The 20,365-nt window shown below is 41.8% G+C and overlaps 1 protein-coding gene across 4 annotated transcripts; it reads right to left on the bottom strand.

The window, feature by feature from the left end:
* Positions 1 to 389: 389 nt before the first annotated feature.
* On the bottom strand, positions 390 to 19,963 carry dlgap4b (discs, large (Drosophila) homolog-associated protein 4b). Of its 4 annotated transcripts, XM_084704959.1 has the most exons (12): positions 18,761 to 19,963; positions 18,250 to 18,464; positions 17,153 to 17,248; positions 15,261 to 15,420; positions 14,042 to 14,294; positions 13,377 to 13,529; positions 7,862 to 8,283; positions 7,104 to 7,192; positions 6,224 to 6,735; positions 4,842 to 4,933; positions 2,128 to 2,304; positions 390 to 1,352 (listed from the first exon to the last, which is right to left on the bottom strand). In XM_084704959.1, exons 1-12 carry the CDS (start codon positions 19,961 to 19,963, stop codon positions 1,110 to 1,112), a joined length of 3,615 nt encoding a protein of 1,204 aa, XP_084561085.1. In that variant the 3' UTR covers positions 390 to 1,109. The 4 variants fall into 4 exon arrangements, with proteins under 4 accessions (XP_084561085.1, XP_084561086.1, XP_084561087.1 ...); XM_084704960.1 differs by lacking the exon at positions 17,153 to 17,248 and having other exon boundaries at positions 15,261 to 15,414; XM_084704961.1 differs by lacking the exon at positions 13,377 to 13,529 and having other exon boundaries at positions 390 to 1,355; positions 15,243 to 15,414; positions 17,159 to 17,248.
* Between the last annotated feature and the right edge of the window lie 402 nt (positions 19,964 to 20,365).

Raw genomic sequence — 20,365 nt, forward strand, 5'->3', positions numbered from 1 at the left:
ACATAAGCTGCAGTCAATATACATGTGTGAAGGGGCAGACAGTGGCTTAGTGGTGTGATGTGACTTACTGTCCTGATCTTATTCTAAAACCCAGAGTTTAACCTCTCAAGTAAAAGTAATTAAGGTTAGTAAAAGAGTGTAGGATTTATGCTCATTGCCCATCCGTCAGTCAGTCTTTTGTACTCTATATAAAGGGTAAAGATATATATTTTTTAGGTTACCTCAATGTGGCCATAGACAGATGATCAATGAAATGGTGTTGTTTGTCAAATGACTACTGAATTGGTAACTTTCTGAAATAAAATTAACTATATGAAAACAATGTTTCTTGTCTAGATGCTCACCACTCACTCTCATTTAAGAAATACATTTAAAAAAAGAATCTGCTTCTGGGTGCAAGCATTTCAGCATTTTTACATCATACAATGTAAAAAAAAAAGAAAGAAAATAATTTGACTTCACAAACAAAGGATTGGGAAGACATTGATAGCTGAGAATATGTAGTTTGTATTGTGTGTGTATGTGTGTATATGTGCAAGTGCTTCTCTGAGTAAATGTGTAAAACTTTGCGATGGCCCCAAAGTGGCGTTGTGCAAACTACTCTATCAGGAAGAAGGTTAAGCACGAACGCTTTTAAACTCGGTCTGCTTATTAGAAGATCTCTTATAGCCATGATACAGGAATATTTAAAACAGTCTTTATATATATATTCTTTAGCAGATAATGATAACAATGTTGTTCTCAATAGTAATTTCATAATTTTAATAATCAAGAAAGTAACAATTTATAACCAAGTTCATTATCTGTGGTTTTTAATGGCCGCCTGAAGAGTTTTACCGCATATTCGTCTACAACCCCAAAGTACTTTTAATTTCTCTCACTTTATTTTACTATCAATGTTCCCACCAGGACAGCCTATACCTGCATGTGTAACCATGACACCCTTCGCCACCCATGTTCTGAGAAACCTTCCTGGTGGTCTCCTTCTCAACTTTCTCTGCCTCCTTGTAACCATCTATTGCTTCCACTGAGATGAATATCCCCACTCTTTCCATTTTCCCTACGTCCATCATGAGGATAGTTCTCGCTCGGTCACTCTATGTCTCCTCTCAGAGGCGCGTCTGAGCCTCAGGGACGTAGATCTCGATGCTGTCTGCACTCTCTGTGGCGGAGTTCTGACGGACAGAGGCGGCTCTCTTGGCGGCCAGCAGCCGCTTGCGAGCATCCTGTCGCTGCTTCTCGGCTGAGGCCGACGAGGAGGTGGAGACAGAGTCGGCACTCTTCTCACGGCCCAGCACTGGCCTCCCTTTACCAGGCTTCTTTGGCACTGGAGGAACCTGCTTTTGGTCGTCCTGCTAGGTTGCAGCAGAACAGCCAGACCACAAGGGGGTGGTAGAGGGTGAGAAGGAGAAAAGGGGTAGAGAGGGGAAAGAGATGAGAAAGTGAGAGGATGCAAGGGAGTGTAGTAATTAGAAGCTTTTGTTAATAAAATTGGAAGAATCAAGACAATAACTGTTTGTTAATGGTGATGATTGGTGCTAAGCCTTTTACTATTTTGGCTTAAAGTGTGAAAAACATGGCAGACAACATAGATACAAACAAACATATAGATACATACATTCATACATACAAGAGACAGACATTTAAAGTACGCAGAACAAATCATTTAGACTAAACATGGTTATTATATGAACACATTTTTTAAGGACATACTGTAAATGACAACATGTTAGAGCAGATGTTAAAATAAAACAGAGAATGCCAAAAGACAATCTCCCAACCAACACAGAAAGCCAGCGAATATTCCATTCCATGAGGCTATACATCTTTGCCATTCTCCACTGCAAACCAACATCTTGTACCACTGCATGCATGTCCAAAGTGGGGTTTCTAACCCCAAAAAAGACACCACACAAACTTCCATGCATGCGTAAGGAGGAACTGGTTCTGTCCAGACGCCCCCTTTACGTTGAGGTACAAAGCCCTTAAAGGGCTCACCACACAACGAGGTGGTGAGTTGGGCAGGGGGGAGGTATGAAAAAGAGGGAATTGGTGGGGGGGAGAGAGGCCGGTTTCGACGGCTTTCCTACCCCAGCCAGGGCACTGGGCAGCAGAGGTGGGCAGTACCTTCCGCTCTGGGGGCGAGTGGGCAGCGGCCGAGGAGGTAGGCGCAGGCTGCCAGTCATTGGACTTGAGGTGGTACAACTCGTCAAATTTGAGGCTGATGTCCTCGATAGAGAGCTGCAGCAGGTCCCAGAAACCAGCCAGGTCCTGAGCTGTGGCCCGAGGGTTGGCATTCACATTCTGCAGGGGGAGGTTGAGAGGGAGAGAGAGAGATGGGGGAGCAAAACCAGGTTTTTAAAATGCTCATTCAAACTCTCAAGATCAAAGATCATAGTTTGCAGCCAAAATGTTTCACTGAAATCATGTTGTCTTTTAAGAGGTGATGATATAGTAGAGTTAGGTCCATACATATTTGGACACTAATACAAGTTTTTGTCAAAATATATTCAAGTTACAGTTAAATAATGAATATAGGCTTAGAGCGCAGAGTTTAAATTTGAGGGTATTCACATCCAAATTGGACGGGGTTTAGGAATTACAGCTCTTTAATTTGTAGCCCCCTTTTTCAAGGGAACATAATTGGACAATTGACTCAAAAGCTGTTAAATGGACAGCTGTGGGCTATTATTTGTTATTTCTTCATCAATTAGAGAGGGTACAGTTTCTGGGGGGTGAGGTGTGTTTGCATCTGCTGCAGATAGGTCAGAATATCTTTTTTTTTTTACAACTAATATTTCTGTATATATTTAATAAGTATGCATACTTATTATTTATGAAGATTGCATAGATTAAAAGTATATATTGCTGCTGCTCATTAACACTTGGAATGAAACAAGGTTCTTCTATCATTTTGCCTTGGTGCAAGAGGGAATGGTGACAGGTTATGTGGCAGCCCCACATATTTGAAACAGTTGCATCAAAATGAAGAAATTGTCCAATCCTGTGTACAAATGGTCCTAACCTATATAATGACTTAAACTTCCTCTCACAATTTTTCTTGCATTTAATCATATTCATATTCATATTGAATGGCATCGATTTCTCTCAAGAGCTTATGATCATCATTTGATACCCCTCTTATGGTTGATTGCTTTAATAATCTATCAGTCCTACCACAATACTAGCTCAACAGCGCAAATACAGGGAAAACAAAATTGACTAAGTATTAGCTAACTGGTTGGTAGCTAGTACTGTAGCGGACTAACACGGATTGAGCACACCAAATTAAAGATCCTGTAAAGAAAATTCCATTTTTGCTTCTAAGTACATTATATATGTGTGAAATTAGTTCCTGAAAGCATGTGCAAAGCGCAAAAACGTTTTTGCACTGAAATTTGGAGTTAGACCAAAGAACAGTTTCTCTTCCGTTTTCAGATCAGGTTTTGATGGGCGGAGCCAAAAACTCCCCATCTACGTCATTCCTCCCCATCTACGTCAGATCACTGAATGACTCCTCCTGCTGTACTGTTATTGTATCTTACATAATCTAGCTAGCTAGCTTCAGGATGTCTTATTTTTTGGATATCTTAATCCTAATCTTTGGATCAAATCTTTTATTACCATATTAATATTTTTACATTCTAATATCCATTGTTTCTACATATTGTAATGTTGAATTAAATTATTTTTTATTTTGCAGTCTTGAAAGTTGGCCATTTTTACACAGTGTGTATTAACCGTGCCCTGTGCTTAGACTGGGAAGATTCAACCTCGCTATCGCTCGGTCGATACGTTCCAGTCTCAGTTTGATATTTCCCGGCATGACCTCACTCTCTGTTAGTAAGTAGTTAATATAATACAAGGGCTGCGTTTAGTATTCATCCACCTTCTTTTCTGTACACTAGCTGTTGTTATTTTTGAGTTACCACGGTTGTTCCTCTATATCTGAATGGTGTAAACAGTATAGTATTAAGACAATTCTGACACAGAGCCACCACTTACATAGAACATTTCACACTACACTTAACCAGAATGCACACAACATCAGACTGACATCATATTCTATTTTGGTCCTGATATACTAAAAATCTTATATTTGACGTCTTCACAACTTATTTAAAACAATGATTGCACCCCAGTGCGATTTATGTTTTGATTTAAACAAGAGTAATGGACTTAAGTCAATTTCACTGTATTGACTGTATCAGACAAAATCTTTAATTTGCTTTTAAGAGATTGGATTTTTGTGGGTGGAAGCCAGGTAATGCCAGGTACATCTAATGTAAAGGACTATTGCACGACTACTGCAAATTAAACCAACTTCCTGTTTCAATCAGAAAGGTTGACACTGTCAATCTTTTAACGAAGGTTTGGCAAAGTAATCGAACTACTTTTCTAGTAATCTAGAAAGTGGTTAATCTGGAGGTGTATAATAAATGACTATTATTGCTGTTTATGAAAAGCAACATTTTGATTATATCCTACACAAGTAGAACATCTACTTATAATAATAATAATAATAATAAAAAACTTGTAATAGTAAGATTGTTTTAAAAGCAATATGACGTCAACATGTAGTCAAATTACTCAACATGTAAACATCTTGAATATGGCTATTGACAAATGTCTTCATATATCAGTATTGCCATGAACCTTGAAATACACATCTAACAGTAGTTACTACAAACTTAATTTGTGTGTCTATCAGCTGTCAAGCTTTGTCAGATTCTATGCATAGATTTGTTGGTAATGGTTTGGTTTGATTGTGAAGGAATGTTCATGTGATGTATCTTCTGATGTGATGATGAATGTGCTGGGATGAGGTAGCTGGTCCTTACCAAGTTTTGCTCACACAGTCCTCTAAACTGTTGGAACTTCTGGGACATGAGGAGCTGAGCACTGCCTACGGCACTGCGGACCTTTCCCAACACTGCAATTTACAAAACACAAATGAAAAGACGCCAGCAAAACTGAAACACAGACATACATGCTTTACGACACTACAACACTAGGAAACACTATTCAGTAAACTGCATACACCAACTCTCCTACAAACTGCAAGCTGATGCAATTATGTAAAAGGTGTAGTTGACTACATGTAAACATGTCAAGTAGGCACAAATACTAATGTCAAGTAATGTACAGATACCATAAAATGTACAGTAACACACTTTTTAGATACAATATCCTGCACATGTACTAGATGCAAACAGCTGTAATTCTTAAGATATTTTCTGAACCTGCCAGTTGGTGTTGATGTGTTTTATTTAAACTTTAGTCCAGACCACATTGTTGACCTACTGCAGTCAAGCTAAAGATACCAAGTGGTCTACACTGGGCATGCAACTAGCACACCAGACAAGGATCTTTCAGTTCCAAAGAGGTAGATTTAACAATTTGTGCTTGACACAAGCAAAAAAACAAAAACAAAGCTATGATGTCTAGACAACAGATAGACGATTTGGCTCTTCCACTGCCTGGTCATAAGGACTCCACTGGGTGGCACTCAAGAGGATTACAGTATAATGGACAGTAATATCCTCTTACAATGCATCTGAGCCTACTAATGATGTATCTATTTAGGGTTTACAGACAAATGTTTCACTGGGATTTTGGCTTTATGGCAATCATATTATGGGGTAGTAAAATAAGGTGTTACGGTAGCTCTATGTCAATTAGATTTTTTGAAGACCTGTTTTACAAATCTATAGTCTTAAAGTGAGTTAACATTTTATCACACACATTCTGGCAAAGACGGTACCAGCAGGATTATGTTCTTGGTCTAGATTTTCTGATACGATCATGCTTTGCGGGCCTGCATGTTAGAGTATGTGTGTATGCGCATGGGTGTGTGTGTATGTCTACAGTATGCTCCGCTGTCTGATTTGTCAGTCTTATGTTAAAGTACTGATCTAATCTGGTGGTTTAATCAGGTCCAGACTAGATTAGTGTACTGTAATGCAAAAGATTAAGCCTGCTTGTGTGCTAACCCCATATATGAATGCCTCATCCAACTAATTGTGGGTGATTGTGTGTCTGAGAGTGAAGAGAGTCTACAGAGAATAAACCTATTTCAGTTCCTTTAAACCTACTGATCAGGCCAACATTTTGTATGTAAGATACTTGATTATATGAGCAAACCAACTTCTTCAACATAAATACCCCTTGTTTGACTGGATGAATGTCCAGTAAGGGATGGCCCACAGTATTTCTGTCTCACCCTCCTCTGAAAGCTGATTGTCTTTGGTCTCCTGCTCCATCTGCTGGCACCACCCTTCCATGCGACCCGTCTCCGCTTGCAGCAGCTTCAGGAACCAGTGGCCGTCCCTCCGGCAGGGCGGTCCTCCTCCACCACCCTGAGAGGCAACGCAGGGTCCCACACTAGATCCACTCCCATTTCCACTCTCCAGCCAGGGATCGGGAGGGGGCAGGCAGGAGGGGTCCAGTGCCGGATCAAGGCTCTCCGAGAATGAAGATGAGCTGCTCCGTGTTGTTGAGCGGTTGAGGATCTGACGGGGGGGAGGTGGTGGTGAGGATTCATGGAAAGGATCCCGGTTGTTGAGGGGACTCTGGTCCACTGGTGAGTCCATGGATTGGCTGGCACTGTTGACCATGACTTTCTTCTCTGGGAGTTTGGAGGTGATGGAGTTGGTCTGGAAGGAAGTGCTCGGGATGTCGTTTGTGTCTGAGTCGGTTTCCTGCTTGGATGCCATGCTACTGGAGCGACTGAGTCTGGAGATGCAAACAAGACAACATAGAGCATCGAGTTTACAATTTCACTAGTCGTTCAATAATACAGGCAGAGCTAATTAGATATTTGTTCATTAAATGACTATGCATTTGTGTGTAAATGAGAACATTTGGATGCTTTCAAATTAATGGGAGATTTATCATACCGAGTTGCAGACTATTGTGCATGCAAAAGCGATGTTTGAAAATGAGGAAAATAAGGAAGGGATGTTATGTGTGGCATGAGGGATTTCCTGGCATTTAAAACATCTTTGAAGTCCTGAGTTATTCTGCAATGAATAAGCGTAATGAGAATCTTATCGTATAGTAATTATGTACATTATACTTATAGATGGTCTATTCATACTTACTGCCACCCGTCCTCCACCTGCACTCCGATTGACTGGAATCTGGCCAACGGTGGTGTCTCCTCTCGCTGAACTTCTTGAATACAATCAACCTAACAAACAATCATAAAGTGCCAAAACATGAAATTACATTTCATGTAAAAAAATAAAAATAAAGTTTTCTAAAGATCTATATTCAAATTCACAAAACAGTGTCTTTTTTGTTTGTTTTTGTCTCAAAAACAATGTCTGGGTATTTTGTTGCACCACACTGTAACAGGTCTGAATCATCTGTGAATTAAAACGTATAATAGTGATAGTACAGTCGTGGCCATAAGTTTTGGCAATGCCAAATGTTGTGTTTTGCAAAGTTTGCTGGTTCAGTATTTGTGGAAAATGTTTTCACATGTTTGTATAAAATACTGGAATACAATAAGGCACATTTCATATTTTTTTAAGCTTTTTTGGGGTGAACATGTTCAATCTATACAAATAGTCCACTCTTTTACAGCAGTCAACCTACTCTTAAAATCCAATCAGAATGATAGAGTGTTTTCACCTGGCTAGAACTAGTTCACACTTTCCCCTGTGCTGATGATATGACTTGCTGAAATTATATTAGCAGTCATTTTATGCCAAGGCCCAGCAAGCTTTGCAAACACAAAATGTATGTTGTTCCCGATACTTTTGGCTACGGCTGTATACAGCCTTACAGACTACCCTGTAATGGTACTGACACCCTCTTTGGCTTACCGAACCAGGACTGACCACAACCACCTCACCTGAATGCCAATGGAGGAGAGCTTCCTCCGGGGTACCGAGTCCACTAGGAGATCCTCTGAGGCCAAATGGAGCTTGCTCGTCTTCAGTGGCTCGTGCCCAACGTCGGATGTGTCTGTGGAAGTGCTGGTTGTGACGGTGGGGACAAAGTGGTCCCGGGGAGTGGCAATGGGCACAGGGATGATCTGTGGGGCACGGGAGATGCCCCTCGCCAGGCTGTTGGCACGGGTGCTGTCGAGGCTGTCGGACGAGTTGCTGTGAGCGTGGCTGGATTGGCTGTTGAACTCGCTGTGCCGGTCCAGGTAGTTGTCCTGGGCCGACTCAGTACTGCTCTGCACCGTCACAGAGATGTAGGGCTTGGAGGTGGTGCGGGGGGGCACCGGCGGGGGCGCTGCCTTCTTACAAGTCGTTATGCATGTTGAGACTACAGGAAAGGAAAAGAGGACAGGAGACAAGAGGATATATTGGTTTTGTTATTGACTTTAACACAGAGATTGCAATTTCATCATTACAATTTGACACCTCATTGGATAACCTTCTGGAAATCTCATTTGATCCCTACAGAGGGATGCATGGAATTTTAAGCCTAAGCAATGGTCCGGAATGCCTGTCGAAATGCCATTGCCTCTTAACAAGAAAGTCACCTGACACCAATGCTGTTTCACATCCTGCCATGAAGTTCATCACCAACAAGACAGCAGTTTGGTTGAAATGGACCAAATACTACTGGATTAATACAGGTAATTTGGTAAATCCTCACAAATGTATAATAAACATTTATTATACTAAAATTGTCATACATTTTGTCTCATCTTGTCTATTGTTTCCTGTATCTTTGCCCATAGCTCAATGCTTGCCTGAGAGCTGTAACCTGGCCTCGTTAGACCAATTTTCAAATTAATATTTGGTCTGGAATCTCTCTCATTATGTTCAATTCTAAGGGGCATTATCAACGGGTGCAGACCAAAATTCTTCTGGACACAAATGTATTGATACACCAAATCCGGGCAACAAAACATAATCTTAGTCATTTACCTAAATGCCTCAATGGCGCTCCTCTGTACAGTCTTTGTATTAAACCCGTCCCCTCTCAGATAAATGAGATGGGATTGGCCGGACCAGATTCAAGTCGGATGGAAATCCTTTTGAATGGGAGGATTGCCAGACCCATTCGCCAGAGCAAATAAAGCCTGAGCTTGAAGATATGTCTGGTTCACAGGCAATGAGAACAGCATACATTACACATTGTTAACTGACTCTGTGTTACTTGACAGTTGGCTTCGCAGCAACAGAGGACAGATGTCTACTGTGTGGACCATTCTCTGATCTTTGATGCAAGAAGGTTTCATCATGGTCCACTCCTTACAAAAATGAAGTGTGCATGTATTCAGGCTATGTCCCACTAAAAACTGTCTTACAATGCCCCCGTCTAAAAGTTTACAATCATGCCAGGCTCTCCTCTTCCCTCTACACATGTCTTTTTTAACACCTCTTGTTTTTATAACACTCCCTATCTCTCACCGCAGCTCAGCAATTTCCGAATAAGACCTGGAGCAGACATGTTTGATTTTCTTCGGCTGTGGCCACCATCACTGTCAACAAGCAGCAGATTTATCACCTTTTCAGAACTGGAGGTGTTAGCTTTCCAGCAATTTTTACACTGTCAGTACAAAAAATCAACACAAGTGGGACAAACTTCAATACAGTAAACTGTACACTTATTCTCATTTGTTTATTCTCATCATTCCTAAAATATGTTATTAAGTATTTCACTATATTAATGCTTTTTATAGTGGTTTTGGAATTGGACTGCTTTATTGAGTATAGACGTAATACTGTGCGGAAGCAATGTGTTCTGGTCAAAACTGGTTCAAAGTGCTCCAAGCTGCCTCAAGATGGCAAGGACTTAAACCTTAATCCACTGACTGAAAGTCCAACCCAAGCCATCAGCAAAACAAACACCATTTTAGTCTGGCTACAGAATGTGTCCTAGTACAATAACAAACAACCAAACAAAGAAATTCCAGCCAATTCATGGAAAATGTGCTCCAATAAGAAATAGGATTATCTGATTCAGGACCATGAATAGATGAGCTGCCTGCCAGAAAACCTGGTTGGAGGTTGGTTAAGGCTGGGGAGGGTGGTATTATAGATGGGTTTGGTCTCCTGAATTGCAGCGTTGCTTACAGCTGATGTACAGCAATGTACTGTAGCTTCACAACCAGAAGGGCCTAAAGTATAAATCTGGTATTAAGGGAAGCATCATACCTTTGCGATTGAGACTATAGTCAGAAGTAATTTGGGTCCAGAGTCAGAAAATATACAAAATCTTTTTATTAAATGTTAGTATCCATCTTCAGATGTTCAGTACCATTGGAAAGCTTGTCCCATGTCATTACAAATGCATATGTGGATTTAGCATGAAACAAATTGTTGTCAAATAAACTATTCGTATAAAGCCTGTTTTATTAATGCTCATCCACTCATTACACCAGTTGAGACATTTTACCAGGAAGCCTGTTGACCCTTGACCTTGATCTGATTACAACTACAGGGCATGCTTTGTGTGCACAAAGATGGGCATAGCTTATGGTAGAAATAAAGTATTTAGGATTACTGACAGAGTCCTTCATAAACCTCCACAGTTCAGTTTGAAACTACACATGTGTAATGGCTCATTTAATGTACCTTACAACATATTTTCAATTAAACCACATCGTTATCCACATTAGAAAGCACTTTCCAACTATTCAAGGGCTGGACAGTATTCATTGTCCTTGGGAGTAGACATATGGCTGCAGAGAGGAGTAGACTGAAAGAAAATAGTGGGGGTAATAGTGAAAAATGATTTCCCCTCTCTTTTCTCTAATCAACGGTTTCCACCCTGTTGCCAAGTGGCCCATTGCCTCTCCTGCTGACCCGCTTGTGTCATTCAATCTAATAACAACCACAATACACTGCCAGCCTTGTCCATCCCTCTTATGCTGCTCTCTGGCTGCCAAAAACATCAGATCAGATCAGACATCTGCCAAAACGGTTATCTTTCAGAATGAAAAAGGCTTGAATACTTCTTTACAAAAAACAAAAATGTTATGGCCCTTTTTACAAGCAATGTCACAGCGGGCTTCACAGATGCTCACAGATCAACCTATAACCAACTTAAACAATCAGCAACACATTCCATTCCTAATACCACAGCAATAGAGATGCAGTGGGCCGTTTATCAACAGGGAGCACCAGAAAGCCCTATGGTAGGAGGGAGATCCTTCCAGCAGATCTTGCCACCAATCACAAACAGTATTATTTTAATAGTGTGGGAGTGAGAAGAGAATGCTGGATGGAAGAGCTGTTGCAACATGCTATAGATAAAACAAAGAATGGGTAGTAAATCAAATTATCAAATTGTCAGGTCATAAGTTACTTCCTATGTCAAACTGCGACAATGACATTGATAACTCCATGAAACAATCTTCTATACAAATATTTGAATTGTTTATATCACCGCATTATTCGTTTTGTTCACCGTATTACATAATTCATTTTACTAAAGTTGACTTTTGCCAGTATTGATTGCTAATAGGCTATACAATTTTAAGCATATTCAATCTCTGGGAGTAACAAAGAAATTTGAGCATGCTATTGTACATGATCTTGTAAACTTGACTGTGTTAGTCGGAGACTTAATACACAAAAGTTGATTTATACAAAGCTGAAGTTAACTGTACCTACTACATTATAGCCAATATAAATTAAATCACAGAATCTACGTAACAAAAATTCCTACAATATTACACTGATGTACATCAGAAAACAAATATAAAACATAACTGTAAAACACAGTAAAGCCGTCAAGAGCTGCTGAAATCACTGAGAAAGTCTACATTGTAGGTATTATGGTCAAGACAAGACAGATTCAGGAAGCGTGAACACTCACCCTGTAAGATAACAAAATAAAGCATCGATATGGCGTGACCAGCTTGAAAGAACTGAGCATTTGAAAACAACCCGTGTCGACACAGCGTCTTTCCATAACAAGATCAGCTGATTTAGCCTTTGTTTTGCGTACAGAACGGTCAATTTAAACTGACGCGACAAGGATGGAGGCGTGGCGACTTATGCTGAGTAGCGCCACTGTCTGGATGTAAAACAATATTTCAGAGCACGTGCGCGTATGAGACTATTTGTAACTTTGTTGCTCCTTTTGAATTAAACCGCCAGTACGGGTCAAAGACGCACGGCTCAGACAGAAATATAACTTCTAGGACATTGCTTTTGCAAAGGGTACTATAAGAAAAATAACCGTCGCGACTGGGCGTCAGTCATACATTTGGAATCTATTCCAGCATTTTGTTAAGAATTACGCTTCTCATATATTTACTTTTTACTAAAGCAATGCGCACAGTCACTGATCTTGGACATAAAGATTAGATTTCTGAAAGGAAATAATACACTCAGTGAAATAGCTCATTGACAGCACTGACCCCACAATTAAACAGCAATAGATTTGAAATATGAAACCAAAATATTTAAAAATGCTGAAAGTAAATAATAAAATATTAGATAAAAGTCATTAGTGAATGTATAACATTTACATTAAGTTAAATTAATTAATCAGTTTAGCCAATACAATTTTACATCGACCATGTTTGCATGTGTATGAGGGAAAGAGAGATAGATAGTGGAACCAACTACCCACACCGACTCTACACTCACTAATGCAACAAGAGAGGTTGGTCAGATGTGACTTAACCATATCCAGCGTGCATGAAGAAAAAGGAATCTGGTACTACTCTATCAGCCTATTCAATTACCATTTCATGTTACAATGGCAGATAAAGTAATGTCTAAAATAACATTTTCATGATCTTTTATATTGTTCTAAATATTACTATCCAACAACAACGGAAATCCCCAAATACTTACAATACTTGAGCTTTCAAAAGGGCAGCACATGAAATCTGTGTTGAACCATTCACATGGTTTGATGTAGCCTATAAAACATGTATTCAATCACCATCTTCTGTGTTTGTCTTCTGAGTCTTATTCTTGGCCAGTCGATCAACCATAAAACTGTTCACTTCTTCTCTATCTTGCTGGTGAATAAAAGCAATCTTCTTAAGTTCCGGAAGTAAAAAAAAATCTACTTTAGTTGTAAAGTATTACAGTATATGTGCCTACATGAGTGCCTGGAGGCCAGACAAAAAATTGGTTTGAATGTTATTATATATATCTCATTATAAGCTCTTGAAAGCTTTATACAGTATGGAAGTATCCCCACGATTATATCTGGCTTTATGGTAGAATTCCACATTGTGAAAAACAAACAGCAGTTATACTCATACTTTTGACAAAGAAGACAGAGAGTTGTGTCAATAGTGCCATTTACTTTTGTCCAGATGAATTTCTTGTGTATTGCACTACGCAAATAGAATGCTTACAAGAGAAGTGTGTGTGTGTGTGGGGGGGAGGGGGGCGGATTCAACACAAGTTGTTCAACACAAGTTGTTACTTTGTTACCTGGGAGAGTGGCAAAGATGCGCTGTCCCTCCGCCCCCAAACGTTGAAGGAAAATTGCAAGCTGTTTCTCCTTTGGGGCTTTATCCAATCCGGAGGCTATCAGGTAAGAGCCAAACTGTTCTTTCCATATCTTCCATGGGAGGGGAAGGTCTCCTAGCGCGGGTGAAAAAGGCTGCATTGGAGCCAAAAATCCCTGATCTGCTCAGTTTTGAGCGCTGTGGCTGACAAACATAGTCAGTTCCGTATAAAAACGTGGCGCCACTTGAAGGAGTGTGATTAGAACAACGAACCACAACTTGGTGGGGAGGGCTACTTCGTCAGTTCTTTTGAATTCCATCCAACGGGGAGACAATTTTCAAAATAAAGTTTGTGAAGAATGTAACTTCAAGATAGTCTAGGTAAGTGTATCACTTCCCGACATACCACTACTTGCTTAGTTATTTCATGATTACCACCCTTCTTTAACAGTCCTAGCCTACCTAACCTGGGTCAAATACATATCTTTTTCAAATATGTGAAATGCTGTTGTGCTGTGGTGCTGTTTTCCTTCCAGGAACAATCAAATATATTTTGTATTCCCACAAGTAGAACATAGGACAATTTAAGCATTTCAAATATTTTGAAAACATAATGGCTTTAACTAAGTATAGTGTTGGAGTACTTACCAGTGCTATTACTATAGGTGCGAACTGTTGTGGCGGTGGGTGGGGGCGAGTCTGAGTCCACAGAAGCAGTGTCGTCGTCCTGGGAGCAGCCAGCCTGAATGGCCCTCAGGTAGCTATGGCTGCGGGAGCGGAAGCACGTGGGGGTGGGCAGATCCGGTGGGTTGATGTTGTCCTGGGAATGCGACCGGGAATCTCTAAATGCTGGTTCAGAGCAGTGCTCCTCGTAGCGATTGCTCATTTCTAAGTCTCGTAGCTGGAACGAGGAGAGAGGCAGGTTGGCAGGATGGCTTAAGGGGCAAAGAATTGCACAGTATTGCATGGCTGTTCAAAGTAAGGTAAGATAGGGAAGGTTTATCCTGTCAGTGGTTTGGGGTTCTCACAGGAGCAGTACAGCTGAGGGTCTGGTAAATGGTAGCCACATCTATGTGACATGTTCAGATGGGAACTCAGGGCAATAAAGTGGATCCAAAAGTGCACTGCCGTGAATTGAGCTACAGACACTATGAATTTTTTTCTGGACAAAATACAAATATGAGACTGTAACCCATTCAGAAAATAACATGATGAAATAAGTCTATTTGTACCCTAACAATCCTACGAATTGTATTCTGAATCTTAAGGCCTTCACTTTAAAGCCGATTGCATCACACTTGTATCAAGTTGTCAAACAAACAAAGAAATTTGATTAAACTTGTTGAAAATGTAGAACCATAGTCACTCCATAGACTGATCAAAATATCTTTTTAACTGAATAATTCACACAGCCCTGTAGGACAAAAGAAGCATGAGTGTAGGCTACAGTGTAGGCGTAATGTATTAGAGTGAATTTTCTCATTCATTAGAGTACTGTCCATTGCAATAAACAACAGTGAAAAGCACCCAGTCAAGTATAGTTTGAATTGGATTCAACTGTTTGATTGTACCTGTATGTGTGTTCACATGGTCACTCAGAGGAATGTCTCCAAATTAAATTACAATTCCCCATGATCTGTAACGTATTATAAGACAAGTAGTAGCTAATATGACAAGCCCCTTGTGAAAGAAACGGGACTGTATTCTGAATGTGAATCCTCATTATTCTAGTGACCTTTATTACCTTTATAATATTTTGTTGAAAACAAAAAATAGGGACATCAAATCAGACAGGAACCTCAAAGGAAAGAAAATCTACTTCAAGTTTAAGACCTTGACCCTATCCCACCTGCTGATGACCTCTGACCTGCCCCATGCAGCTGCTCCTTCCCAGCGTGCTGCAGGCCTGACTGAAGTCCTCTTCATCCCAGTGGTTGAATGGAGAGCCCCCTGAACTCACAATACAATCCAGGTTGTCCAGGCTACGGTTGTTGGAGAGCTCCCTCAAAGAGGGCAGACAGCTGGATGAGGGAAGAAGAGAAAAAGGTCCAAGGGTAGAGGAGAATAACCAGAAATCAGGGACATCATTATCACATTAATATCACATTTAAGTTAATAACTTCATTAACGTATTCATGAACACCTGCCGTCAGGTCCTGAAGTCTATGAATCTCTCTTACATTTCATTACAGCATTCCCCCGTACTGCCCCAAGCGTGCAAAGCTGATGATTCCTGGTGAAGTGTTCTGATGTTCAGGTCCATATGATAATCATGAGAGAGTTATGTAAAAAACTCATCCTAAATCCATTAACAGTGAAATTGTGAAAGACGTCTCGGCTAAAGAGCTATCTGGCAGAAAGCGATAATCATATGACCCCATTCTGTCCTGTCAGAATCCTCGACATATATGGCAGAATCCCATTTTTCTTACCTCTACCCCTTACCCCTTCCCCTTCGTTTACCCCTAGCCCTTGTCCCTCGAAACCAAGGAGGGCTATGGGTGAAAACATACCCCTATGAAATGAGACACCAGTTGGTTATGGTTAAGTCATCTAGCACGTATCGATGTTTCCAAAGCAAGTAGTTGTATTCACTGATATCAAACGAAATTGGCTGCGAATGGAGTTTAGTCCAAACTCTAGACATGCATGGAGTCCATTCAAGACTAGTCAGAGAACTGCGGGACTGTTGTGCAAATCAGCAATGTAACGTTAGCGTAGCAAACTAGCAATTTAAAAAAAAAGTTTCACGGGTGTTCGTGCGTCTATGTTGCTTCACTCCGTGTACCTGCGCCTCATCGATTACTGGTTACAACGTTGGCAGGACTACTTGGTTGGCCTTGCTTTCTCAGCGTGAGAAATACAAGGCGTGGCGTGAGTGCCTGTGAACTGGTTGAAATGCGTGTGTCTCCTGGCCAATGCGTGAGAGTTGGCAGCCCTGAGAACACGGTTGCAAATATATATGTACAGGACTGTGTACAGCACAAAGCAAGACTGTCGTCATTTGTTTATCTATTATTTAAGACGAAAATACATTTATGGGACCAGGGTCGGCCTCAGGGGCGAATCTAGGTTACCACTTTTGGGCGGACTAAGCTCCTAGATAAAACCTATAATTTTTCCTGTGACCCAGCAAAACCAGCGGGGTCAGGGGGCATGTTCCCCCAGAATACATTTTTCAAAATATCCTTTTAAAGAGTGTCCTCTAGTGGGCTTTAGGAAGATAAATTAAGACATTTAGATTTAAATTATGAAAGAAAACAAAAAGTTTGGGGGGGCTAATGAAACTTTTGTGGGGGCTCCATAATGGGACTCTGGATGATCTGGCCGTCATTGTTGCCGGTTGTGTAGTGAATTCTGGGTACCTCTTGGTTTCAAGTAAGCTCCCGAAAATGTTTGGTTTTAAGGGGTATCTACCCCTTCCCCTTAGCCCTAACCCTCGATCAAAACGAGAATTGGGATAGCCCTTACTCTCACGTGAACGCATAAAACTAAGGGGAAGGGGTAAGGGTAAGACAGAGAAATGGGATTCGGCCATAGACTGGACCATTTGCTTTTTGAGTCATCTAGGGGTAGGAAAAGCACATAGGTGGATAGAGCTTCGAGTGGGAAGCAGATTACATGACATTTGGCATGGCATTGTTTAGGGGCAAAGACAAATGTCTGATTGATTTATTCAATAATTGATTGATCAATTTAACATCATCCAATTAGATGCAAGCGTAAGCAGGCCCCCTTGTGGTGACTGGCTAGTCTTGCACTGACCTGCCCAGCTGGTGGAGGGAGGACACACTCTGGAGAGGAGCCCACAGAGCCTCCAGCTCCCCCTGCCGCATGGCGTAATCCAGGGCTCTGCTGCTCATGCCAACCAGGGTGGGGCATGCCATGGAGGGAAAGCAGCAGTGTATGTTTGGGGTTTTAGTAGGGAAAGTAGGGTTAATGTCGAATTTGATTCACTGAAATAGTTTACATTTTATTTTTGAAATTTGCTTGCTCCCCTGCACTTCCCAAAATGATGTCAAAAAATGTTATAATTGTATTTGTTTTTTTATGGATTAGGGCTGTGTTTGCTTTTGCTGATGCTGCATCTTTGTACAAAGTTACTTATTGGTATCTCACGTCTGCTGTTTGTGGTGGAGGTACCTAATAAACTTTAATTGCCCGAAACACATTTGGAATTGACATTTAAAGAATGAACCGGTGGTAATGTGACTTCAATTCTTCATTGATATCATCCAACGGTGAGGTCAACACAGTTTACATATGCATCCTTCTGAGAGCATGTCATTCAAAGACAAAAGGACAAAAACCCAGTCATTTGGAGGGGATTTGGCAAATGTGTGGTGATTTAATGTCTATGCTTCAGCAGAAGGCAGTGTCACATGGTGGAATTTGTAATCGGGGTGTCTGCATCATTCCAGCCAAGCAGTTACGTTGCAGGAAATGGATTGTAGAGGAAACCATATAGTTGAGAATGTGGGGAGTCTGTCAGTGCTTAATCCCACGCATGAGAGAGCGCAGCTTGCCTGACTGTGTGTGTAGTCTTTATGCTGTGCAGGGGACTGCTCATTAGCATGCCAAGAGATAAAGCCTGGCAGTCTCCCCTCTTTATGTCACACCTCTACTTGGAATAGTGCCTTTGGCGTTGCTGTGTGTATGTCTAAAGGAGAAGGGTGCCATTCTCTATCCTGCCTTCTTTCCTTTAATCCTTTCTAACTGGATTCATAGATCTGTATTTTAAATTGAGCTCATTCTTTCACATGGATGCTGATGTACATTACCCTGTGCGTAGCTTTGTATATGTGTACCAATTAAAATCTGAGACTGATTGAACAGCTGACAGATTCATGACTTACTTGCGTGGGGGTGGCTGGTCACTCAGAGATTGTTGAGTAGCCCTTAGGTAGCTCTGCCGACGAGCTGCACTTTTTGGTGATGGTTTGGGACTTCCCTCTGAGTCATCGCTGTCCTCCAGGTCGCCCATGGCCTTCACGTAGCTGCCACTCCGCATCCGCCGACATGGAATCTCATTGGCTCCGCTGCTACGACCCAATGTGCTGCTCCAGTCTCCCTAAAGGCACCAGATTAATTAAGTGTGTTGTACTTGGAGTGAAAACTTCCACGAAGGTAGCTTTTCTGGAAAAGTGTAGGAGACTTTTTATCTAAAGTAAGGAATCAAATTTCCCAAAAAGAGTGTAACTAATTATTTATTTATTTATCTAATTATTGATCAATTTTGTACTTTATTATCCCCTCTTTGAAAGAATAACTGAAGCACAATAACAAGCTCAAGCAAAATAGATCATAACATTTATAATTTGAGTAATCATAACATTTTTGGTGCCAACTTTTCTACGTGGTACTTACCCTCCTCTGCACCTGCAGGTACTGGCAGGCTAGATCCTGCTGGCAGGACTTGGACTTGAGAAGGGACCTATCCAGGGTTGCTGACCCCTTTTGGAGAACCTGTCTAGGCTGGCCCATGGTCAGAGTGGACCAGGAACTTCCCTTCATAAAGTCACTATTCACAGTCATGCTTCCCCCATATCCTCCCCCACCCCCACCCCCACTTCCTCCCCCAGGTCCTGGCAAGGCCTGGTACTTCATCTCAACATTGCTCCTCGAAGAACTGATAGTGTTGTAGGCACCGTGGACGTTGTACCTTTCCTGCCCTGCACCCTGGGTGTCGGGACCAGTGGATCGCCCTAGGGTCATCATGGCCATGGGGTTACGGTAGTTGCTTAAGTCACTGCTGTCCAAGTCATCAGAGCTCCAGTATCCAGACATGTTGGATCGAGGCCGCCGCTTGGCGGTTCCGTCCGACTTGGCAGTGGCCCGATCTTTGCTTTTGCTCCGACGATTTTGCTTTCCACTGTCCTCAGTTCCAGACGACGTACCACTGTTGGCGGAGCGGCCATTGACACTACCTTTCATGTTATGGCTCTCCAGGGATTGTGACTTGGCAAAGAGTTTCTGGACTGAGTGAAGCATGTAGCGGATACGCCCTGGGCTGTCGGTCCGCTGTTTGGCAGTGGCCACAGCAGTCGACCGGTGAAACTGTAATGTGCTGAAACCGTCGCGACCTCCTGGGAGCTGCTTCTCAAACTGGTCCAGGAGATTTGGTGGCAACCGATTCTTTGAACCGTGTGAGATGGTTGCCGAACCACTGGTTATCATGGTCGGACCACGTCCACTCAACCCGGCCGTGCCCATCCCCATGGACATAGAGGTGCCCATGGTGCCAGTACTGATGCCCCCAATGCTGTCCCCTCCTGGTGGGGAGAAGTCGGCTTCGTCAAAGTGTGAGTTGTAGTGGATCCTGGGGAAGGTGCTGCTGTTGGAAAGTTGGTTGTTGAGAGGCAACATGTAGTCGGGAGGTAGGGGGCCCTGGTTATGGCCTTGGTACTGGTGTAGATCCATGGTTCCGTAGTGGTCCATAGTAGGACTACGGAGATAGGGGCTCTTTGTTGGAGAGGTGACCCTATGGGGGTAGAGGGATTCTGGGAGTCCCGAGGTGGGCTCACAGGAGTCTGACAAGTGGCGGTTGCGATTGGCTCCCAAGCCTTTCATGATGTTCGGAGAAAGGAGGAGCCCCCTCCTTCTAGAAGACTCCCCAGCCAGGGACAGACAAGTTGCCTAGAATGTGACTCCTGTGGGAGAGAGAGAAGTTTACTTTGCACATGAACACATATACACATACACACATAAGTTGCACACAAACAATAAAACGTTCAAACTTCCCACCACCTCCCACAGTAAACATCTGCAATAAAATGTTGGAAATGGATGGAACAACAACAACGTCCCTTTTCAGTGATGATCAAACTATGGGCTAATTTGTGTGCATGACTATGTCGCAAAAGAGAAAGGATAAAATATGACACCTTTGTGGATTTTACCATCAAAACCTGATAAGCTCTGACAGAACCTCTTTTGCTAGCAAAGTAGCTACTAAGCCCCAGTGCATCGCCC

This window comes from Hypomesus nipponensis, chromosome 9 (assembly GCF_054491055.1).
Source record: "Hypomesus nipponensis isolate SF chromosome 9, ASM5449105v1, whole genome shotgun sequence".
NCBI classification, from domain to species: Eukaryota; Metazoa; Chordata; class Actinopteri; order Osmeriformes; family Osmeridae; genus Hypomesus; species Hypomesus nipponensis.

What these genes read in the sequence shown, in the direction of transcription:
- dlgap4b (XM_084704959.1), bottom strand. Translation starts at nt 19,963, where the DNA reads ATGAAAGGCTTGGGAGCCAATCGCAACCGCCACTTGTCAGACTCCTGT. An exon ending in CATCTTTGCCACTCTCCCAG is followed by an intron (nt 8,284 to 13,376) that starts GTAACAAAGTAA and finishes CCTTTCCTGTAG; the next exon opens with TCTCAACATGCATAACGACT. An exon ending in GACTGTGTGAGCAAAACTTG is followed by an intron (nt 2,305 to 4,841) that starts GTAAGGACCAGC and finishes CTCCCCCTGCAG; the next exon opens with AATGTGAATGCCAACCCTCG.